This window comes from Macaca nemestrina, chromosome 7 (genome assembly GCF_043159975.1).
Source record: "Macaca nemestrina isolate mMacNem1 chromosome 7, mMacNem.hap1, whole genome shotgun sequence".
NCBI lineage: Eukaryota > Metazoa > Chordata > Mammalia > Primates > Cercopithecidae > Macaca > Macaca nemestrina.
Genome location: NC_092131.1, coordinates 128,907,354 through 128,928,010, shown reverse-complemented (window position 1 = coordinate 128,928,010; position 20,657 = coordinate 128,907,354). Strand labels below are relative to the sequence as shown.

The window sequence follows — 20,657 nt, the reverse complement described above, 5'->3', positions numbered from 1 at the left end:
TCTCAAACTCCTGGGCTCAAGCAATCCACCTGCCTCAGCCTCCCAAGTGCTGGGATTACAGGCATGAGCCACTATGCCCGGCCTAAAATCTTAAGTCATCAAAAAAAGCAGTCACAAAGGTTTGTCTGTGAAAGGTGCCAATTGAAAATGGCATTAAGAGCGTCCCTGGCTAGAACTACCAACCTAGACTGGGTGCCCAGCCAAAAGAAGGTTTAAATGAAGAGGAAGAATGGGGTGAGGGCAAGACACGGGAGATAACCAAACAACCAAAACTTAGCCTCAAGAGGCATGAGGGTACATGTAGGAGCAGGCATACTGGGGTGAGGTAGGAAGAGCCATGGTTCGGTCTCCAGCCTCAGCACTGCCTCTTATTCCACGTGAACCTCCAGGAAGTGCCTGGACCATGCAGGGCTTTGTATATATTCACCAGGTGAGCTTGGAAACCACTAAGGTTCTAACTCTGACAGGTTCTACCCTGCAGACCAGTGGTTCTCAAAATGAGATTCTCAGACCTACATGATCAACCACGAAACTCATTGGAAAGGTAAATTATTGGGTCTCATCCCACATCTACTGAATCAGAACTCTGGTAGTAGGCCCAGAAATCTGTGTTTCAACAGCCTCTCCAAATGATTCTGACACATGCTCAAGTCTGAGAACCATCAACCTAGACCCACAGTTTTCAACCAGGGGTGATTTTGCTCCCCTCCTCTTCAAACTGGAATGAAAAGTTGCTTGCTTGCTTCTAGGAACCATATGAAGAAGGCATCTTTTCCCACCCTTAATTTACTACTGCTGAACCAAACAGACCTGGGCTCCTGGGAACTCTGATGCAACCTGGGCAATGTCGTGAAAAGTTTCCTTATCACTGAAGAAGCGCTCAGCAGCTGCTCCCTTCCCCATGAAGTGAATGAAGGCTTCTTCCAGATCATTCCTTGAATGCAGAACGCTGTGATCTTTCCCATTCCCAGGACTAAGGCCAAGTGCCTGCAAGAGCTTCACCCCTGAGAGCACCACATCAACACATGCATTGACTCTGGAAGGAGGAAAAAAACTGTGTGAAAGCAGCAGAAGCACCAAGTAACCGTTTTGCATTTAACAAAAGGAAAATGTTTCTCAGAACCTTATTCAACAGAAAAACAGGGGAAGTAGATCTGAAACCTGGGAGAGGAAATAGCACATGGCAGGAGAAAAATTACATTAACTGGATGTATGTATTAGGATCAGAACACAGGACTCCTCAATAGTTTGGCAAACATTTACACTAGTTACACAGTGAGAAGACAGGTGCTTAGCATTTCAGAACAAAGCTACTGTAACAAAAATGTAACATTTCTGAGAAAATGCTGGCAGAGCCAAACTGGATTCATGCTGGCTGTGTGACTTGGGCAAGTCACTAATTTCTCTGTGCCTTGGTTTCCTCATCCACAAAATGGCAATAATATGAGCATTTAACTCATAGAGCTATGGTTAAGATTAAATATGTGAATGTATACTTAGGAACAGCAATTGGCAGAGTAAGCAAAATACGTGTTTCAGTCAAAGGCTAAGTATCAGGCATCTTCCCTCCAAAGACAAATGAGGATGGTGGCAAGATACAATAAATTACTAAATGCCGAGTACTCCCAGCTGAAACCCTGCCTCTTAGACTTTAGTGGTGGTTTACAGACTTAGGCACACCTGCGGCATTGTAAGAACTCACCCTTTGGCCAGTGTTCACAGGACTGACCCATGAACGTTAAAGACCTGCCACTCTTGGTTGTCTCGGTGGAAATTATAAAGTACAGGTTGAATCCCTTATCTGAAGAGCTTGAGATCAGAAGTGTTTCTGATTTTGGAATATTTACATATACATGAGATATCCTGGGAATGCGACTCACGTCCAAACACAAATCCATTTCACATATACTTCATACATACAGCCTGAAGGTAACTTTATACAGTGTTTTAAATACTTTTGTCCATGAAATAAAGTTTGTATTCCTTATGTGTGGGTGGAATTTTCACATATAAATATTTAATATACATCAGCAGCATCATGTCAGTGCCCCAAAGTTTTGGATTTCAGAGCATTTTGGATGCTCAACTTGTACTAAGGTTGTCTGGCATGGCCTCTCCTATGTGTGTATGGAGAAGGTCTGTCTTATATTTTCAGGGTTTCTTTGCTAAGTCATCCCTCTTTTAAAGAGAACGTTTAAATAATTAAGGTAGTTAGATGAGGTCTTCCTGCCCCACCCCTATCATGGTAATCTTTATTCCTGCCTCTGCCTATTGGGATGTCATTCTGGCCAGTGAGGTTGGATTACCATACAGACAGCTTCCAGCCGGCCAACTGAGACGGCCCCTAATGATACGGGTGACTGGGCTTCAGAGTTAATTCTGACCAGCTCTGAAACCACAAGGTAAACTCATTAATAAAAATGTCCCAATGGATGAAATTTTGGTGTAAAATGCATAGTTACATTTCCCTTTTAGTCTCTTTCAAAAATGAAGAGGAATGAGACTGGGATGAAGAGGAATTTTACCAGGTATATTCCTACTTTTAACATGCATGTGTTCCTTTTATAATTTTTAAAATGATATAATTTTAAAAAGGTTTGTATGCAGACTAGATATTATTTACATCACTTAAGGAAGATTTACAAGGGCAAGGAAGAGAAATCCTCCCCCAAGACACAACCAGACTGCATCTTCATTATAAGGGTCCTTTTTATTAATTCTTCCCCTAGGGATTCATGTTTTGAAAGGAGTTTTGCCTATCAAATAGCATTTAAATACTCACAGTTTCTTGTTCGACATACATAATGACTGGTCAACTGAAGAAGCATAACCTAAGAGTTACTACGCCTTTCAGTGCATAAAACATCTAGCTACTCTAATTATTTGGCTCTTCTCTTTAAAAGAGGGATGATTTATAGCAAAGAAACACTGAAAATATAAGACAGACCTTCTCCATAACACATACAGAAGGGGCTATTCTGGACACGCACGTGGCAGTTGCTTAAAAATATGTTTAAAATCTTTCCTTTCACAGCCTTCAATGTAAAGAAACCAAACACACCTTGCAAACTGTCTCAATTTTACCTCAGACATGGTGCCCTTTATTTCTAATGAATGCAGCATTAGATTGGTAGGTAGAATCAATAGGAATACAAGTATCTCTGGCTTTCAGATGCCAGTAGGTTCCTAAGTTTCAGACAATGAGGGCTTGAGTAAGGAGGGATACCATTTCCTCCAGACAGCCCAGTCTAAAAATTGTATCCAAATGGATTTGGGTCCCGAGTCTGAAGAGTGAAGGTTCAGAAACGGAGGGAAATCTGCCTTTGAAAATAACTACTTCAAAAACTATAAACACCCTCAAGCCTGTAATCCCAGCACTTTGGGAGGCTGAGGTGGGTGGATCATGAGGTCAGGAGTTCAAGACCAGCCCGGCCAAGATGGTGAAACCCCGTCTCTACTGAAAATACAAAAATTAGCTGGGCATGGTGGTGGGCACCTGTAATCCCAGCTACTTGGGAGGCTGATGCAGGAGAATCGCTTGAACCCGGAAGGTGGAGGTTGCAGTGGGCTGAGACTGTGCCACGGTACTCCAGCCTGGGTGACAGAGTGAGACTCTGTCTCAAAAAACAAACAAACAAACAAAAACTATAAACACCCCACTCTCCATATCTAGTACTGCTGAGATTTTAAACAGTCTGACTCCTCAAAGATGAGAATGGGGAAAGCTGTTCAGTATATTTTGTGACACAAGGCAAAACCCAACAGAACTAATTTTGAGTTACAAAATATCACTATCATGGAACATTTTCCATCCCGCACCTAATCACATCAGGAATACTGAGGGAAAATAACCAGTTTCTCAGACTGGTTCATGGTTTACTTGATAACTTTTTATAATTAAAAAAACCAGGCTGAGCACAGTGGCTCACACTTGTAACCCCAGCACTTTGGGAGGCCAAGGCGGGTAGATCACCTGAGCCTAGGAGTTCCAGACCAGCCTGAGCAATATAGCAAGACCCCATCTCTACAAAAAATACAAAAATTACCCAGGTGTGGTGGTGCACACCTTGCAGCCCCAGCTACTCAGGAAGCTGAGGCAGGAGGATCACCTGAGCCTGGGAGGCAGAGGTTGCAGTGAACCAAGATGGCACCACTGCTCTTCAGCCTGGGCAAGAGAGCAGGACCCTTTCTCAAAAAAACACTGAACATCTACTACATGCTAGATGCCAAACGAGTACTTTACATGTACTTTCTTGTTCTGTTTTATAATACTTTAACCAGAATAAGAATCTTTCTCTGCACTTTCTCAACTCAATAGCATCCCAAAATGTAAAAAGCATTATTACCTAAGATGTTGTATTATCAAGGGGAAATAAAGGGAGACACAGTTAAAGAATCAGAAAACAAAATTATGCTCATCTGACACGCAAGCAGAATCTCACACATCAGTAAAAAATGTGTATTAGATGACAGTGTGATTTTGGAGAAAACACAGACGAAACAACTGGAAAATAGGTCAAGACAATAGATGCTGAATGTCAAAATGGGCTGGGGGGGCTGGGAAAGAGGGCACAGTTCTCCCATCTAGACCTTAAGTGCCTCTAAGGTAAAGATGATGTTTCCTATCTCCTCCCTTCTGTTTCATCACCTATAAAATGTTTTCTAAGGTTTTCTTTTTTTTGAGACGGAGTCTCGCTCTTATCGCCCAGGCTGAAGTGCAGTGGCGCGATCTCAGCTCACTGCAAGCTCTGCCTCCTGAGTTCACACCTTTCTCCTGCCTCAGCCTCCCGAGTAGCTGGAACTACAGACGCCCACCACCACACCCGGCTAATTTTTTGTATTTTTAGTAGAGACAGGGTTTCACCATGTTAGCCAGGATGATCTCGATCTCCTGACCTCGTGATCCACCTGCCTTGGCCTACCAAAGTGCTGGGATTACAGGCGTGAGCCACCACGTCCGGAGACTTTTCTAAGGTTTTCGCTAGTTTTACATTACATGCATCAGCTGTTATAAGAGCTAATCATAATCGTTAAGACACAGAACTGTAAAGAGACGGGAAAAAAAGGCAGTGGTCCCTGGGCTGAACCCTAGCTCCTGCATCTAGACAGAGAAAGGCGGCTGATCTTTAAGAAGCACTCCATGCTAGGCAGCCATTTTCAGATAGATTAAACCTATTTGCAAAATGCTGTAAGACTGCTAAGTAGTCATCACTGCTTTTAGCTAAGAAAAGTGAAGCTGTGGATTAACTAACATTTCAAAAGCCACAGACAGGCGGATCTGAAATTCAAACCCAGATTTATCTGATACTGAAGCCCACGTAGGAAGTACATACAAGCAAAATTGTACACGAAGGGATTAACCTTGTGTTTGGATACAATAAAGAATGATCTAGCTACAATGGAGAATTCATACAGGGGAGAAGACCAAGATATGTTTCAAGGGTAGGGGTGAAGCCAGTTCCAGAGGCAATAAATATTAGCATAAGGGTGTTTTGTTGTTTGAGACGGAGTTTCACTCTTGTTGCCCAGGCTGGATGGAGTGCAATGACACAATCTCGGCTCACCACAGCCTCCATCTCCCAGGTTCAAGCGATTGTCCTGCCTCAGCCTCCCGAGTAGCTGGGATCACAGGCATGCACCATCACGCCCGGCTAATTTTGTATTTTTAGTAGAGATGGGGGTTTCTCCATGTTGGTCAGGCTGGTCTCGAACTCCTGACCTCAGGTGATCCGCCCACCTCAGCCTCCCAAAGTGCTGGGATTACAGGCGTGAGCCACCGTGCCCGCTGGGTTTCATCATTTTTAAACCAATGAACAACAGGTACCAGAGTCTGATTTAGAAGCAGGGGAAGTTTCCTAGAAACACCTTAAACACCTTAAAACTCCTATCCTTTACTTCTTTGACCCCTTTCCACCAGCCCCTTAAGTGCCTCCCAGAATTCCACCTTTACCATTTTTACCTTCTCTTCTCTTCCTGGGTGATCCCATACAGTCTCTGGCTTCAACCTAAGTACCAGTGTCTCCAAAATTTGCAATCCTGTTTCTCAATATATTCCTAAAAACCAGCTTCTCATTTTCAGTAGCTGACAGAGAAGCTTCATCTGAAATCCCATAACAATGTATGTATATTTCTCCTCTGAAATCCAATTTATCTTTTTAAACTTGTTTTTCTTAAATCCTCTCTTAATGGCAATAACATGGCATCAACCAGGAACCAGAAATGGGAAAGACCAGGCTTCAACTGCTCCTCTGGCACTTGATAGCTGCAAGATCTTGGGCAAATAAATCAATGTGTGAAGACTTGGTGATAATGTCTGTTATCTGCCTGCCTCATAAAGTTGTTGCACTGGTCAATTTTCATAATGGTATAATGATTGCCCGGGACTGAGTAATGTATAAAGGCCAGAGGTTTAATTGACTCACAGTTCAGCATGGCTGGGGAGGCCTCAGGAAGCTTACTCATGGTAGAAGGGGAAGGGGAAACAAGGCACCCTATTCTTCAGGTGTCAGGAAGGAGACGTGCCGAGCGAATAGCAGGGAAGAGCCCCTTATAAAACCAAAGGATCTCACGAGAACTCACTCAGTATCAGAACAGAACGGGGGAACCGCCCCCGTGATTCAATTACCTCCACCTGGTCTCTCCTTTGATTAGCTTATGGGGATTACAATTCAAGATGAGATTTGGGTGGGGACACAAAGCCTAATCATATTAGTTGTTATATTTAATACTGGGCTGGGTGAGGTGGTTTACAGCTGTAATTCCAGCACTTTCAGAAGCCAAGATGGGAGGCAAGGCCTGAACTCAGTAGTTCAAGACCAGCCTGAGCAACTTGGCAAATCCTGTCCCTACCAAAAATATAAAAATTAGCCGCGCGTGGTGGTACATGCCTGTAGTTCCAGCTACTTGGGACACTGAGCATGACAGGTCAAGGCCATAGTGAGCTTGATCATGAAACTGCACACTCCAGCCTGGGTGACAGAGCGAGATGCTGTCTCAAACAGAAAACAAAAACTAAACAAGATATCCAATACTAAAACCCTGTCGTTTTTGACTGCCTTTCTTTACTCCACCACATCCAACCTATTATTCAGGTTATCTCTCAAATCTCACCTCTTCTACATCATTGCCAAGTCTGGTTCAGGCTCCTTTCTCCCTTTACACAAACCCTACAACGGCCTCTTATACCAGTGTCAGAGTCTCAAGATATTCCTCCTTATGAATCACATTAAATTGCATTTTGAGTGTGTCTGTGTGAGAGTGTGAATACGTCTCTAGAGAAGTCAAACTACAACCTCAAAATGAGATTCTGATACAAGAATACAAGTACTGCACCTGCTTCCCCTCGTCCCTCCTAAATCCCCCTATCTTTGGGCTAAAAATCCTCTTTGGGGCCGGGCGCAGTGGCTCACACCTGTAATCCCAGCACTTTGGGAGGCCGAGGCGGGCAGATCACGAGGTCAGGAGATCGAGACCATCCTGGCTAACATGGTGAAACCCCGTCTCTACTAAAAATACAAAAAATCAGCTGGGCATGGTGGCGGGCACCTGCAGTCCCAGTTACTCGGGAGGCTGAGGCAGGAGAATGGCGTGAACCCGGGAGGCAGAGCTTGTAGTGAGCCGAGATCGCGCCACTGCGCTCCAGCCTAGGCGACACAGCCAGACTCCATCTCAAAAAAAAAAAAAAAAAAAAAAATCCTCTTTGGGAAATAAATGATGAGAAGCAGTGAAACAGGTTAGAACCACTGCTCAAAATCCACCCTTCACATTCCCACCAATTCTCAACAAAGAACTTGTCATCAGTTAACTGCTTATAAGCCTTTATGGCTTCCCCATAAAAAGCCCTTCACAATCTGGTCCAACCCTTCGTTCTCAGCATCATCTCTTTACAACCCTCTACCATAAGATTCTTGCTCGAAAACAAGGTTGACCTGTTCCCAAACCAACCATGTACTTTTTCACATTTGGTTCTCTTGCCTAGGTGGAACTGTTCCCACTTTGGCTTGGAGAAATCTCATTTCTTCTTTAGTGTCTGTCCTATGAAAGTCACCGTAGTAAAATATATTTTCCAAGATGGTCGCAATAAGATGTCCCATTCCACATGTTCTTTTCACAACGTGACACGGATGCTCCTTCCATCAAGGTTTGTTCTATGTCCCCTCCCTTAAAACCAGGTGGACCTGTGACTCTGGTAGAAGAGTTCCTATGTGCTTCTAAGATTAGGTCGTAAAAGGCATTAAGGCGTCTGCCTGGTCCTCGTGGGATGTTCCTCTTCTAACCATAATTGTTATAGACTGAACTGTCCACCCCCCACCAATTCAAACCCTAATTCCCAATGTGACTATATTTGGACATGGGGCCTTTAAGGAAGTAATTAAGGTTAAATAAGGTCACAAGGGTGAGCCCTGTTCCAAAAGGACCTAGTGTCCATATAAGAGGAGTGAGAGGCACCAGGAGCGTGCATGCGCAGGCTAACAGTGAAAAGTCAGCTGGCTGCAAGCTAGGAAGGGAGGCAACATCAAAAACCAATCCTGCCAGTACCTTGATCTCGGACTATCAGCCTCCAGATCCGTGATAAAACAGATTTCTGTTGTTTAATCCATCTAATTTGTGGTATTCTGTTCTAGCAGTCCAAGTAGATTGATACAATAATATGTGTTTTTCCAATAAGTGAGGCGGGGACCTTGCTTCACCCATCTCTGTATCTTAAGAACCTAGAACAGACCTGACACTAACCATGTAGCTGGTGAATATCTGCTGAATGAACGCACATAAAGCAAGGAAGGACAATTTAATCCCAGCACTTTGGGAGGCCAAGGTGGGAGGTTCGCTTGAGCTCAGGAGTTCGAGACCAGCCTAGGCAATATAGCAAGACCTCGACTCTACTAAAAAAAATAAATAAATAAAAAATTGGTTGGGCGTGGTGGTGCTTGCCTGTTGTCCCAGCTACTCCAGAGGCTGAGGCAGAAGGATCTCTTGAGCTTGGGAGGTCGAGGCTGCAGTGAGCAGTGATTGCCCCACTGCACTCCAGCCTAGGCGACAGAGAGAGAGAGACCCTGTGTCCAAAAAAACAAAAACAAAAAAAATTATAGCTAATATCGAATGCTTTTTAAAGCAAGCACCATGCTAGAGAGATTACATGAATTATGTCATTTAATCTTCAGGACAAGTTTGCTCTACTTTACCCCTCCCAGTCCCAACACTCCACAGAAAGTAGTAGTCTACATGGTAGAGGGCCTGCTTTTATGTGGTGGTTATACATAACTCTGAGGTCATGGCAAGAAAGTCAAATTGAACTGAGACAGAGACTAAAGTTAAGTGTTTACAATATCAACACTATAAAGGGAATAATTACATTCCCAAGGAAAAGTACAAAGAAAGGAGGCACTGTGATTTGGAAGAACCTTAAATATGCAATGTCACTGAAGTCAGGGGAAGAAAAGAGTTTCACGAAGAAGGACGTGTTCAATGCATGAAAGGCTGCAGAGAGCAGATAATGAAGACTCAAAAAGGCAAATCAGAGAGGAGCTGCAGTACAGTCGTGTGGTTTCTAGACTACACGGCGTTACGAAAGCAAGTGGGTAAAGGCAGAAATCACTCGTCTTCAAGAAGTTCAGAAGAAAGAGGAAGACGAGTGTTGTCAAAGTGGGTAAGGTCAAGTATCTTTGACTGCAAAACAACAGTCGCCAGAAGAGAAGGGGCTAAAAGTTGGAACGAGGAACAAGGCTCGGAGAAAGGTGTCAGACAAAGAGGGATTAGCAAGAAGCTGTTAGGGCTGGTCCTACCGGGATCAGAGAAAGGTGCAGAGGCCAGCCGAGTGGAAAGAGCAGCGGTGACGAACCGGGTTCCACTCAGACGTCCGACGCTTCTCGCCAAGGGGCCAGCGCGGACAGCAGCGCCTCCCGGGGACCTCAGGGAAGCCCTGTTTCTGGCCGGCTCCGCCCGACCTCCAAGGCGGACCTCAGAGGTTCAGAGACCCAGGCCCCGCTGGCACTCACCCCACTGCCACGCGGCGCCAGCGCCGGACTGGCCGCACGATAAGCGCGTCCCAGGCTGCCGCCAACCGGCCCTCAGGGGAGACAGGTCCTGGGGGCGCAGGCGCGGGCCCCAGACACAGCGAGCTCCACAGAGAGCGCAGCGCCGAGCCTGGCAGCTCTGGCTCCAGCAGGAAGACGCAGCCCACGGCCAGCGCCAGGAAGCCCGCGTACGCGGAGCCGCGCCACAGCGCCATGGGGACCGAGGCGCCGCAGCTGCGCGAACCGAATCCTTTCCTAGTCCGCGCCTCTTCCGGGCTCGGCGCGCGCTGATGTTGACACAAGCACTACGTCAAAAGGGCGCGCCACGGGCTCCCCAAGGGGCGGGGCGACGGGCGGTGCCACGATGTAGCGGGTGGGGAGCCCTCGCCTCAGTCCGAGTCCCGGCACTGCGGTGTTGCGGCTCCGGAGGAGGTGGGACAACGGCGGTTGTAGCAGTCCGGGCGCTGCACCCCATTCCCGGAACTCTAACCGTATCCCCAGATAGAGGGATGGGAACACATTTGCTTTCCCAGTAAAACGAAACGGACAGATTGTGAAGAAGCGGACAAACCTCGCGTTAATATTCGAACCAGTCAGTGTCCCCATTGGCACAGATCACACCCCCATCTTTTAATCCCTCCGTCCGCCCCGTGTCCCCTTATTTACTACACTCGTCCTCTTCCAGGCCTGGTGCTCGGCGCTTCTGAGAGGAGTAGGCTCACAGAGCAGCAGCGCTACAGAGACCCCTGGGGTACGCGAGGCAGGGGGATTCCGCCCCTTTGGAAGGTGGCCCAGACCCTCAGGCACTAAAGGACTTCGTCGAGACAGGAGAGCCCGCAGAGATCGGCAGAGATCGTCCTCTTCTGGATAACCAGAGTCCACAATCAAACCTTAAAATAACCCTTTTGGGGGCGCTGTTCCCTTTGACAAACTTTGGAAAATGTACACAATCTTGTGCACAACACGAGAGTTACGGACCTGGGTTAAGGAACGTTGTTTTCTTTTGTTCCCCCCTTGGTGACATCATTAAACCCAGCTCTCTCTTCGTTGATATGACTTTTCTGTGCATGAGGCTAGGTTGAGAGACAATGAAGCTAGGCTTGGTAGCAGCTCATTCTCAGCAGCCATCATGCCCGGCCTAGTCTTGTTCCCTGGCCTGTTTCCACTTTTCCAGCTCTGTTGGCTCCTGACGTTGGCTTTGTGTCCAGTTTTCCAGTGTGACCCTGACGTTTGGACTTGGCAGCGACACTTTATTTCCCTAACTTTGATAGTGGGCATTAGTCTTCATTCTCCTCAGCCCCACCTCATCAGCTTTTCTCCATCCTGGTCATCTACCTTCCCTCAGTTGATCCTACCTGGCCTACCTGACCAATGCATCCCTTTCGACAAAGATATTCACACAGGAGGAAATCTGGGCTACCTTGGAGAAGAAGCCAAAGAGCCAGTGAGATATTTATGAAGCCATGAAAGCCATCTTCCCTAGAGTTGCCTGTCACTTCTCTCTCCTCAGGGAGACATGTCAGTCAGTTCCTGGAGAAACTGCTCCTTATCACAACCCTCAGCTGTCAGGTTTCCCTGGCACCCAGAGGGGACTGAGCCAGCAGCTGACCTGAAAACAGCAAGTCTGCTGACTGTCCAGCGACCATTTTCCTCTATTGAGAATTTTAACCAAGTGTCTGGTGTCTGCAGTTATTTGATATTGGCTGTGGACCCACAGTCACACAAGGCTGAAGGTCAGAACCAGTTAAATATGTTTCCAAGGTGAAGTTTTGGGGAGCACAGGAAGCTGAACTGTGGGAAGGCCATAGAACAGACAGTAGATCTAGTTCTAGTCCTCTAGGAGGACTTTTGATTTAGTCACAGAGACGAAACAATAGCAGTTGAACCAAGTGGATGTTTATTTCTCATGTAAAAGTCTAAATGGGGTGTTGGCATGTTGTGGGCTGTGGCAGCAAGCTTGGCCCCCTCTGGTTGCTATGGGGGCTGCTCTGGGCCTCTTGCTGGTTGGTCCCTCAGTATGGGTTTGCATTGTGGGTGGTGAAGGGGCCAGACAAGGAAACGAGAGGGCTGACCTCAATTCCAACTGAGAACTGAAGAGTCAGGAGCCACAGGAGGTGAAGAACAGACCATCAGGGACAGTTGCCAGGCCTGGTGGAGCCTGATGTGGCTTCTGGTCACATACATAGTCACAGGGCCCTTAATTCCTTCTCATCAGGGGCTCAGGGGCAGGCATTGACTGTCTTGGTGCCACAGTCCCTCTTGAAATATTTCCTTAATGAAAATAAGAAAAGATTCTGATCATCTGTCTGTTCAGAGAGTCTGGAATCCTTTGCAAGCCAATTGTTTTTCTAGAAGTTAGGTTTCTGGGGACAATTAAAACAGCTCTGAGTGGCAGCTGTGGCTTCATTGCCTAGGCTGAACAAAGAGGAAAGGGCTGGGCTGGGCAGACCTCAAGACACCCCCTGCCCCCACCCAAATGGCTTCCAGACATGGCCTTCTCTCTCCTAGGACCATGGTTCTCTCTCCTAGGACCTTGAAATGAGAGACGAAAAGCAATTTTGTTTTAGAAAATTCAGAGGCAAATGGAGGCTCCAGGTGTCCCACCCAAGATCCTGACCTGGAAGGCCAGGGAGCAGATACTGTGTTAACACAAAGACTTAGCAGAATCCTGTCAGCTTCCAAATTAGCTGAAGGTTTTGGCTTTAACAAAAATACCCACCCCCATGATCTGAAAGGCCTGAAGGGGCACATTTGTTCCCACATGTAGCAAAAACTAAAGTGGGCCCAAACAGTCCCTGTGAAAGCTGGGCTAACCCACTTTCCTTGCAGCTCCAGGCCCCTGCGGTTTCATCCAGGCTGCTCTTTGAAGGCCACGCTGTGTCAAAGCCTTTGTTGATGCCAGGGACACAGCCCACCACAGGCCATACCCAAAGGCCAGAGTCAGAGCACAATTTTGAAGGTTACAGAAAACTCCAAAGAAATTAAAGAGATGGAATAAAGGATCCCAGCACCCGAAAAGAGAAAGCTTTGTGTCTGTAACCATAGCCCTTGGCAATCAGACATCCTCCTCACTCATGTGAGGTCAGGAGGGGACTAGAAGTGCTCAGAGGATGGACTGCCTCTGGCCAGTGCAGGGGAGAGGCGGGGTGTTGAGGCACAGGAGCCAGATGAGAGGAACGTCAACAGCAAAGCAGTAAGAAGAACATGAGAGTTTCTTGACAGTAATAGAACTTCCTACACAGACTGGGAACCGGGTTGTAGCTTGAGAGGATGTGACAACGTAGTGGCCTGGAATTTTCACTTTGGAATTAACTGCTTTGGACCAGGAAGAAGCGCTGAGCCTAGAAAGGCAGGAGGCACAGGACTGTGTGGGCTTCTGTCTGGCCAGGACCTATGAGCTTCACAGGGAAATGAATCAGGGGGCAGGATAAAGCATAGGCCTCCACCCTTACAGTGCTCTCTTAGCCATCTCAGGCTTCCCGGAACACTGCTACCAGGCTGCTTGCTGGAGCCCTTTACACTCACAGGCCTTCCTGCTCGCGTTCTCTTCTGCAGGCTGCATAAACCAGTCCTGTTGTAGACCTTGTAGCATCTGCTACAGTGATCTGGTTTGGGTTTTGGTATTACTTGCAATGGTTTGGAAGGAAATGGGAAGTTTGCCTTCTAACTACATTTTCTCTTTGATTCAAGAACTCTAGCAGTTCTACAACCACTGGGCCTAAAGCTAAAATAAAGGAAAAATAAATAAAAGGTAGCAAAAACACCTAACTGGTATGGCCTGGCAGCATTGCCAGAGAGTCCTCAGGGACCCAGGCTTGTTCTGTCTTTTGCTCTGCCATCCCTAGGACAGCACAGAAGAGGCAGTACATCTTAACAAAATCGGGTTCTGGAAGAAGGGAGAGGTGGTGAATGGTTGTTGCAAGCAATCAACAGTTCATACTTCAATGGAAAGAAGGTGGGATTTGATTCCTTGTCGCAAATCTTCACTCTGTCACCTGCTATCTGTGTGTCCTCAGGTAAGTCACTTAACTTTTCTGTTCTTCAGTTTCCTTATCTGCAAAATAATTCCTACTTTGCAGAATGGTTGTGGGAGGTAGAGTTATCTTAAGACAGTCTAGCACAGTGTCTGCTACATGTTGGAATTCAAAACACTCCCTGCTGTTGCTATGGTTGGTTCTGAGAGCTATATTTAATTTTCTTCTTAGTCTTTCTTGCTGGTCTGTCACTCTCTTACTATAAGGAAGACAGCCATTTCTGCATAGGTCACTATGCAGTAGCCTTTTCTATTTTTTGGCTGCTCAGCATCTATATAATATCCCACTGAATGAAAATACTAAAATTTATCTATTGTACTATGAATAGACCATTTGGAGTTTTCCCAGTTTTTTACTATTACAGTGTTGCTGTGTACATGCTGTGTTACATGTGTATAGCCATTTCTTCAGGGTAGAAACTAAATAACATTTCTGGGTCAATGATATGGCTGTCTTCAACTTTACTATATAATGTTTGACATCTTTCCAAAGCAGTATACCAGTTTATCTTCTCACTGGCAGCATATGAGAATTTCTGTTGCTCCAGCTACATACACTCCAACAGATTCTTAAAGCTTTGTCATTTTGTAGGGTGTGTAGTGGTATCTTACTGTGGTTTTGACGTTTCTATTTGTTGGTTAGTTGCAAGTATATTGCCTCCCTCCCAGTCACCATTCATTCTCTTTATAATGTCTTTAGTGAGTAGAGTTCTATGAAAAATTATTCTTATTTATGTATTTTTGTAGAGATAGGATCTCTCTATGTTGCCCAGGGTGGTTTTGAACTCCTGGCCTCGAGAGATCCTCCTGCCTTGGCCTCCCAAAGTGCTGGGATTATGATTGTGAGCTACCATGCGCAGCCTTAAAGTTCTTAGTTTTTTATATAGTTAACATTTTGTTCTTTTTTTTATTACTATTTTCCCCTTATCATTGGTGCTTTTTGTTACTTATTTAAAAAATCTTCCTGTACTCAGGATCATGCTGGTATTTTCCTGTACAACCTTCTAAGAGCTATAAGCTTTCACATTTCATGTTTAGGTATTTAATCTACCTTGGAATTGATTTTTGTGTGTTGTGAGAAGAATGCTTATAGATACCCAGTTTACCCAGTGCCTTTTACTGGTCATTTCTCAATGACTCTGCATTCCCACCTCTGTCCAATACCACGTGTCTATGTATCTGTGGATCTGTTTTGGGGCTCTTCAATCTGTTCCATTGGTCTATTTGTTTATCAGCATCTCACTGTCTTGATATCTGTTAATGTAAATTCTTTTGCCTTACTCTTCTGTCTTGGCTATCTTTGGCCTTTTAAAATTCCCATATACTAAACTAAACTAAACTAAACTAAAATAAAATAAAATAAAATTCCCATATACATTTTTGAATCAACTTGTTGCCCTCCCTCCCAAAAAAACCCAATTAGGATTTTTATCATTCTAGGACTATGGTAGATCCCTTCATTTATTTAGATCTACCTAAATATCTCCCAATGGCATATTAGACTTTTTGTGGAGGATTTGTACGTCTTTAGTAAGTTTTATTACTAGGCACTTAATATATTTGGTATGCTTATTGAAGTGAAATTGATATGCATTAAGTGCATAATATTTAAAGTATGCAAATTAATAAGTTTAACATATGTATACACCCTGAAACTGTTACAGGAAAGGGATCCCGATCCAGACCCCAAGAGAGGGTTCTTGGATCTCGTGCAAAAAAGGATTCAGAGCGAGTCTGTAGTGCAAAGCGAAAGCTAGTTTATTAAGAAAGCAAAGTGGTGAAAGGACGGCTACTCCATAGACAGAGCAGGACGTTCCCGAAACTAAGAGGAGGAACGCATCCACCCTAGGTACAATGCTTGTATATATGGAGAGATGCGCTCTGCTACAAGGGTTTGTGATAAACTATTAATTTTCTTAATTATGATATTTGGCAAGAATCAATATTATTATCTTTAAAGCAAAATTAGGAATGCCTTTGTTCCCCAGATATTGAGATATCTGGACACTCCCAAGTCTGGGTCCGTTTTAGTAAACATTAATAATTTGTTCCCTTAACAGTAAACATCTAGAGGCTAGGAATGCCTAACTTTCTGGGAATTCAGTCCAGCAACTCTCAGCCTCATTTTCCTAGCCCTCACTCAAAATGGAGTCTCTCTGGTTCGAATGCCTCTGACAAAACCATCACTACAATCAAGGTAATATAGTAATATAATAAGCATATCCATCACCCCAAATGTTTCCTCATGGCCCTTTGTAACCCTTCCCTCTTACTCCTTCCTGCCCGTACATCCCCCCACTCCCTGTACCTAGGCAATCTGCTTTCTGTCATTATAGTTCAGTTTATACTTTGCAGAATTTTATATAACTGGGATCATACAGTACATAATCTTTTTGATGTGGCTTTTTTCATACAGCATAATTATTTTGAGATTTATCTAGGTTATAGCGAATATCAATTGTTAATTGCTCTTTAAAAAACTTTTAATTTCAAAACAGTTATATACTCACAGGAAGTTGCCAAAATGGTAGGGTCTGTGTACCCTTCACCCAGTTTCTCTCAATGGATATATCTTACATAATTATAGTGCAGCATCAAAACCAGTAAACAGGCATTGCTGCAAGGTATGTGTATAGTTTTGTGCCGTTTTATTATATATGGAGATTTGGGTAATCACCACTCAATCAAGGTGCAAGAACTGTTCCATCACCACGAAGATCTCCCTCATGCTATCCCTTTAGAGTCACACCCAATCCCCATCCTCTACCATTTCTAGACCCTGGCATCCACCAATCTGCTTTGCATCACTCTAATTTTGTCATTCTGAGAATGTTATAAATGGAAGCATACAGTATGTGATCTTTTGACAGCATAATACCCTTGAGATGCATCCACACTGTTGCCTGTGTCAATAGTTCATTTTTGTTATTTATTTTTATTTTTTGACTGAGTAATATTCTGTAGTATGGAAGTGTCACAGTTAGCTCAGTCATTCACTCATTGAAGGACATTTTGGTTGTTTCCAGTTTTGGGCAGTTGCAAATAAAGCTGCAATAAACAATCATGTACAGAGTATTGGGTGCACATATTTCATATCTCTGAGATAAACACCCAGGAATACAATTGCTGGGTCATATGTTTAGTTTTTTTTTTTTTTTTTTTTTTTTTTGCATCCCCATAGGCAGCATATGAGAGATCCAGTTTCTTCACATCCTCACCAGCACTTGATATTGTCACTAATTTAGGTTTTGTTCTAATGGGTGGATAGTGACATCTGTTTGTGGTCTTAGTTTGCATTGCCCTAATGGCCAGTAGTGTTGAGCATCTCTTCATGTATTTATTTGTTATCCATACATCTTCCTCAGTGAAATGTCTTTTCAGGTTTTTTTTTTCTTTTTTGAGACAAAGTCTTGCCCTGTTGCCCAGGCTGGAGTGTGGTGGCACGATCTTGTCTCACTGCAACCTCTGCCTCCTGGGTTCAAGTGATTCCCCAGCCTCAGCCTTCCAAGTAGCTGGGACTACCTGTGCGCACCACCACACCCAGCTAATTTTTATATTTTTAAGTAGAAATGGGGTTTCATCATGTTGGCCAGTCTGGTCTCAAACTTCTGACCTCAAGTGATCCGCCTGCCTCAGCCTCCCAAAGTGCTGGGATTATAGGCATGAGCTACTACTGCTGGCCGTCTCTTTGAGCCTTTTGCTCATTTTCTAATTGAATGGTTTGTTTTTTGTTATTGAATTTTGAGAATATATATCATATATTCTAGATAAAAGTCCTTTGCCAGATACATGGTATGCAAATATTTTCTTCCAGTCTTTTCATCCTCTTAATGGAGTCTTTCACAGAATAAAAGTTTTTAAATGTGTTATTTTTTCTTCTATAGATTGTGCTAGTTTATTGCTTTTTGTTGCTGAATAGTATTCCACTGTATGGATATAGCGTTATTTATCTAATCATTTGTTGATAGACATTGGGTTCTGTCTAGTTTTTGACTATTACAAATAAAGTTGCTATGAGCATTTGTGTGCAGGTCTTTTTGTAGGCTTTAATTTCTCTTGGGAAATATCTAGGAATGGAATACCCAAATCATGTAATAGATATATGTTTCACTTTTTATCAAACTACCAAATTGTTTTCCAAAGTGGTTGTACCATTTTATATACCTACCAGCATTCTATTAGAGTTCTAGTTCTTCTATGTGCTTGCCAAGACTTGGTATGGTAAGTCTTTTAAATTTAGTCATTATAATAAATATGTAGATATATCTATTGTCTTAATTTTTATTTTCCTAATGATTAATGATGTTGAGCATCTTTTCATATCTTCATTGGTCAAGTATCTGTTCATATCTTTTGCCTATTTTTATTAGATTGATTTTTTCTTATTACCGAATTAAAAAAGTACTCTAGATGCAAGTCCTTTATTAGACATGTGATTTGGAAATATTTTCTTGTCTGTCTTTCCATTCCCTTACCTGTCATATTGGATTAGAGGCCACCCTACTGACCTCATTTAACCTTAGTTACCTTTTTAAAGACCCTATCTTCAAATACTATACAGTAACATTCAAGGTACTAGGGATTAGGACTTCAGCCCATAACACTCCCCAACAATTGCTCTGGACATGCTGGAATTTTTCATTCTTGCTCAGGGTGTGTTACAAATATCATAATTCTTTTCTCTGTGACCATGTCTCTCAGTCTCCCATCAAGGAGTGATGTCTCTTTCTCCATTTGAATCTGGGCTGGCCTTGCCAATAGAATATGGCAGAAGTGACATTGTTCCGGTTCTGAGTCAAAGCCTGAGGAGGCCTTGCATGTTTCCGCTCTCTCTTGCAACCCTGCACTGCCACATATCAACAAGACTTATCAACAAGCCTGGGATAGCCTACTAGATGAAAGATATATGGCCTGCTTGCTCCCATCACTCCAGCTGATAGCCAGCCAACTCTAAGAAGCAAAGTCACCTAGCTGATTAGTAGCTGACCACTGACACAAAAGTAAGATCATCTGAGACCAGAAGACAGCCCAGCTGAGCTCAGCCCAAATTACTGACCCACAAAATAATAAATAAATGGTTATTATTTTTATGTCACTAAATTTTGAAGTGGTTTATTATTGAATAAAAGCTACCTGATATCTTTTTTTTTTTTTTTTGAGATGGAGTCTCGCACTGTTGCCCAGGCTGGAGTGCAATGGCGTGATCTTGCCTCACTGCACCCTCCGCCTCCTGGGTTCATGCGATTCTCCTGCCTCAGCCTCCTGAGTAGCTGAGATTACAGATGCGTACCACCACACTGGCTAATTTTTTGTATTTTCAGTAGAGACGGGGTTTCACTATGTTGACTAGACTGGTCTTGAACCTCGTGATCTGCCTGCCTCAGCCTCCCAAAGTGTTGGGATTACAGGTGTAAGCCACCGTGCCCGGCCTACCCTTCCTAAGAGTCTTTGCTCTGGCTCTTACTTTCATCTGGAATACTCTGTGACTTGATCTGTGCATGCCTGGCCGCTTTATGTCATTCATATCTCTGCTCAAATACAATTTCCTCAAAAAGGGCTATACTGACCAATCAATATAATAAGCCTGTAGGTCTCTATTGCTTCTTCCTATTTATTTGTTTATTTTTAGAGATGAGGTCTCACTCATCTCTAAAAATAAACTCCAGGCTGGAGTGCAGTGGCATGATCATAGCTCACTGCAGCCTCAAACTCCAAACACTTGGGCTCAAGCAATCCTCCCTCCTCAGACTCCTGAGTAGTTGAGACTACAGGTGCATGCCACCTTCACTGGCTAATTTTTTTTTTTAATTTGTTTTTAGAGAAGGGGGTTTCACTATGTTGTCCACACTAGTCTTGAACCCCTGGCCTCAAGCAATCTCCTACCTCAGCCTCCTGGGTAGCTGGGATTACAGGTGTGAGCCACCATTCCCAGCTCCCTATTTTATTTTCTGTCTAAAACTTATCAATATCTGATATTTTTCATTTATTATTTATTTGTTGTGACCTTACCCTGTTAGAATATGAATTCCATAAGAACATGGACCTTGTCTGTCTTAGTGACTAGATTAATGCCTGGCACTCAATAAATAATTGTTGAATAATAAAATAATGAATCTTTCAGCAACCACATTATATGGATGTCATTCTTTCCATTCTACAAACGGGAACTGGGCTGGAAAAGATTAAGTGACTTGCTCCAAACTGCACTGTTAATGGTAGTGGTGGTGGGGATATAGGGTGCTAAGATTTGAATCTCAGATTTCCAAAGACATACCATACTTTCTTTTTAAAAAAATTTTGTTGGGAGGCCAAGGTGGGTGGATCACGAGGTCAGGAGTTTGAGACCAGCCTGGCCAACATGGTGAAACCCCGTCTCTACTAAAAATAGAAAAATTAGCCGGGCGTGGTGGCAGGTGCCTGTAATCCCAGCTACTTGGGAGGTTGAGGCAGGAAAATTGCTTGAACCTGGGAGGTGGAGGTTGCAGTGAGCCGAAATCGCGCCATTGCACTCCAGCCTAGGCAATGAGCAAAACTCCATCTCAAAATAATAATAATAATAATAATAATAATAATTCTGAGACAGGAAGCAGGATAGACTGAAGCTGGTTGTG

The 20,657-nt window shown here is 43.9% G+C and overlaps 1 protein-coding gene and 1 long non-coding RNA gene across 10 annotated transcripts in view; one reads left to right on the top strand and one right to left on the bottom strand.

The window, feature by feature from the left end:
• The window catches only part of LOC105463787 (ADP dependent glucokinase), a 36,043-nt gene extending 25,773 nt beyond the window's left edge, over nucleotides 1–10,270 (bottom strand). For 2 of the 8 annotated variants that reach the window (XM_011711092.2, XM_011711093.3), the window contains exons 1-2: nucleotides 9,996–10,268; nucleotides 811–1,036 (exon numbers count right to left, since the gene is read on the bottom strand). In XM_011711092.2, coding sequence (XP_011709394.1) covers nucleotides 811–1,036; nucleotides 9,996–10,228 — 459 coding nt within the window. In that variant the 5' untranslated portion in view covers nucleotides 10,229–10,268. Of the gene's footprint in view, nucleotides 1–810; nucleotides 1,037–8,931; nucleotides 9,054–9,782; nucleotides 9,965–9,995 lie in introns of those variants that run through there. The other 6 variants (XM_071101080.1, XM_071101079.1, XM_071101077.1 and 3 more) reach the window with 6 other exon arrangements.
• A 95-nt stretch (nucleotides 10,271–10,365) lies between these two features.
• LOC105463785 (uncharacterized) lies at nucleotides 10,366–19,146 on the top strand. Of its 2 annotated transcripts, XR_976524.2 has the most exons (5): nucleotides 10,366–10,605; nucleotides 10,699–11,746; nucleotides 13,859–14,029; nucleotides 16,107–16,243; nucleotides 18,748–19,146. It is a non-coding gene; the product is annotated as an uncharacterized lncRNA (long non-coding RNA). The 2 variants fall into 2 exon arrangements; XR_976523.2 differs by having other exon boundaries at nucleotides 10,366–11,746.
• The last annotated feature ends 1,511 nt before the right edge of the window (nucleotides 19,147–20,657 follow it).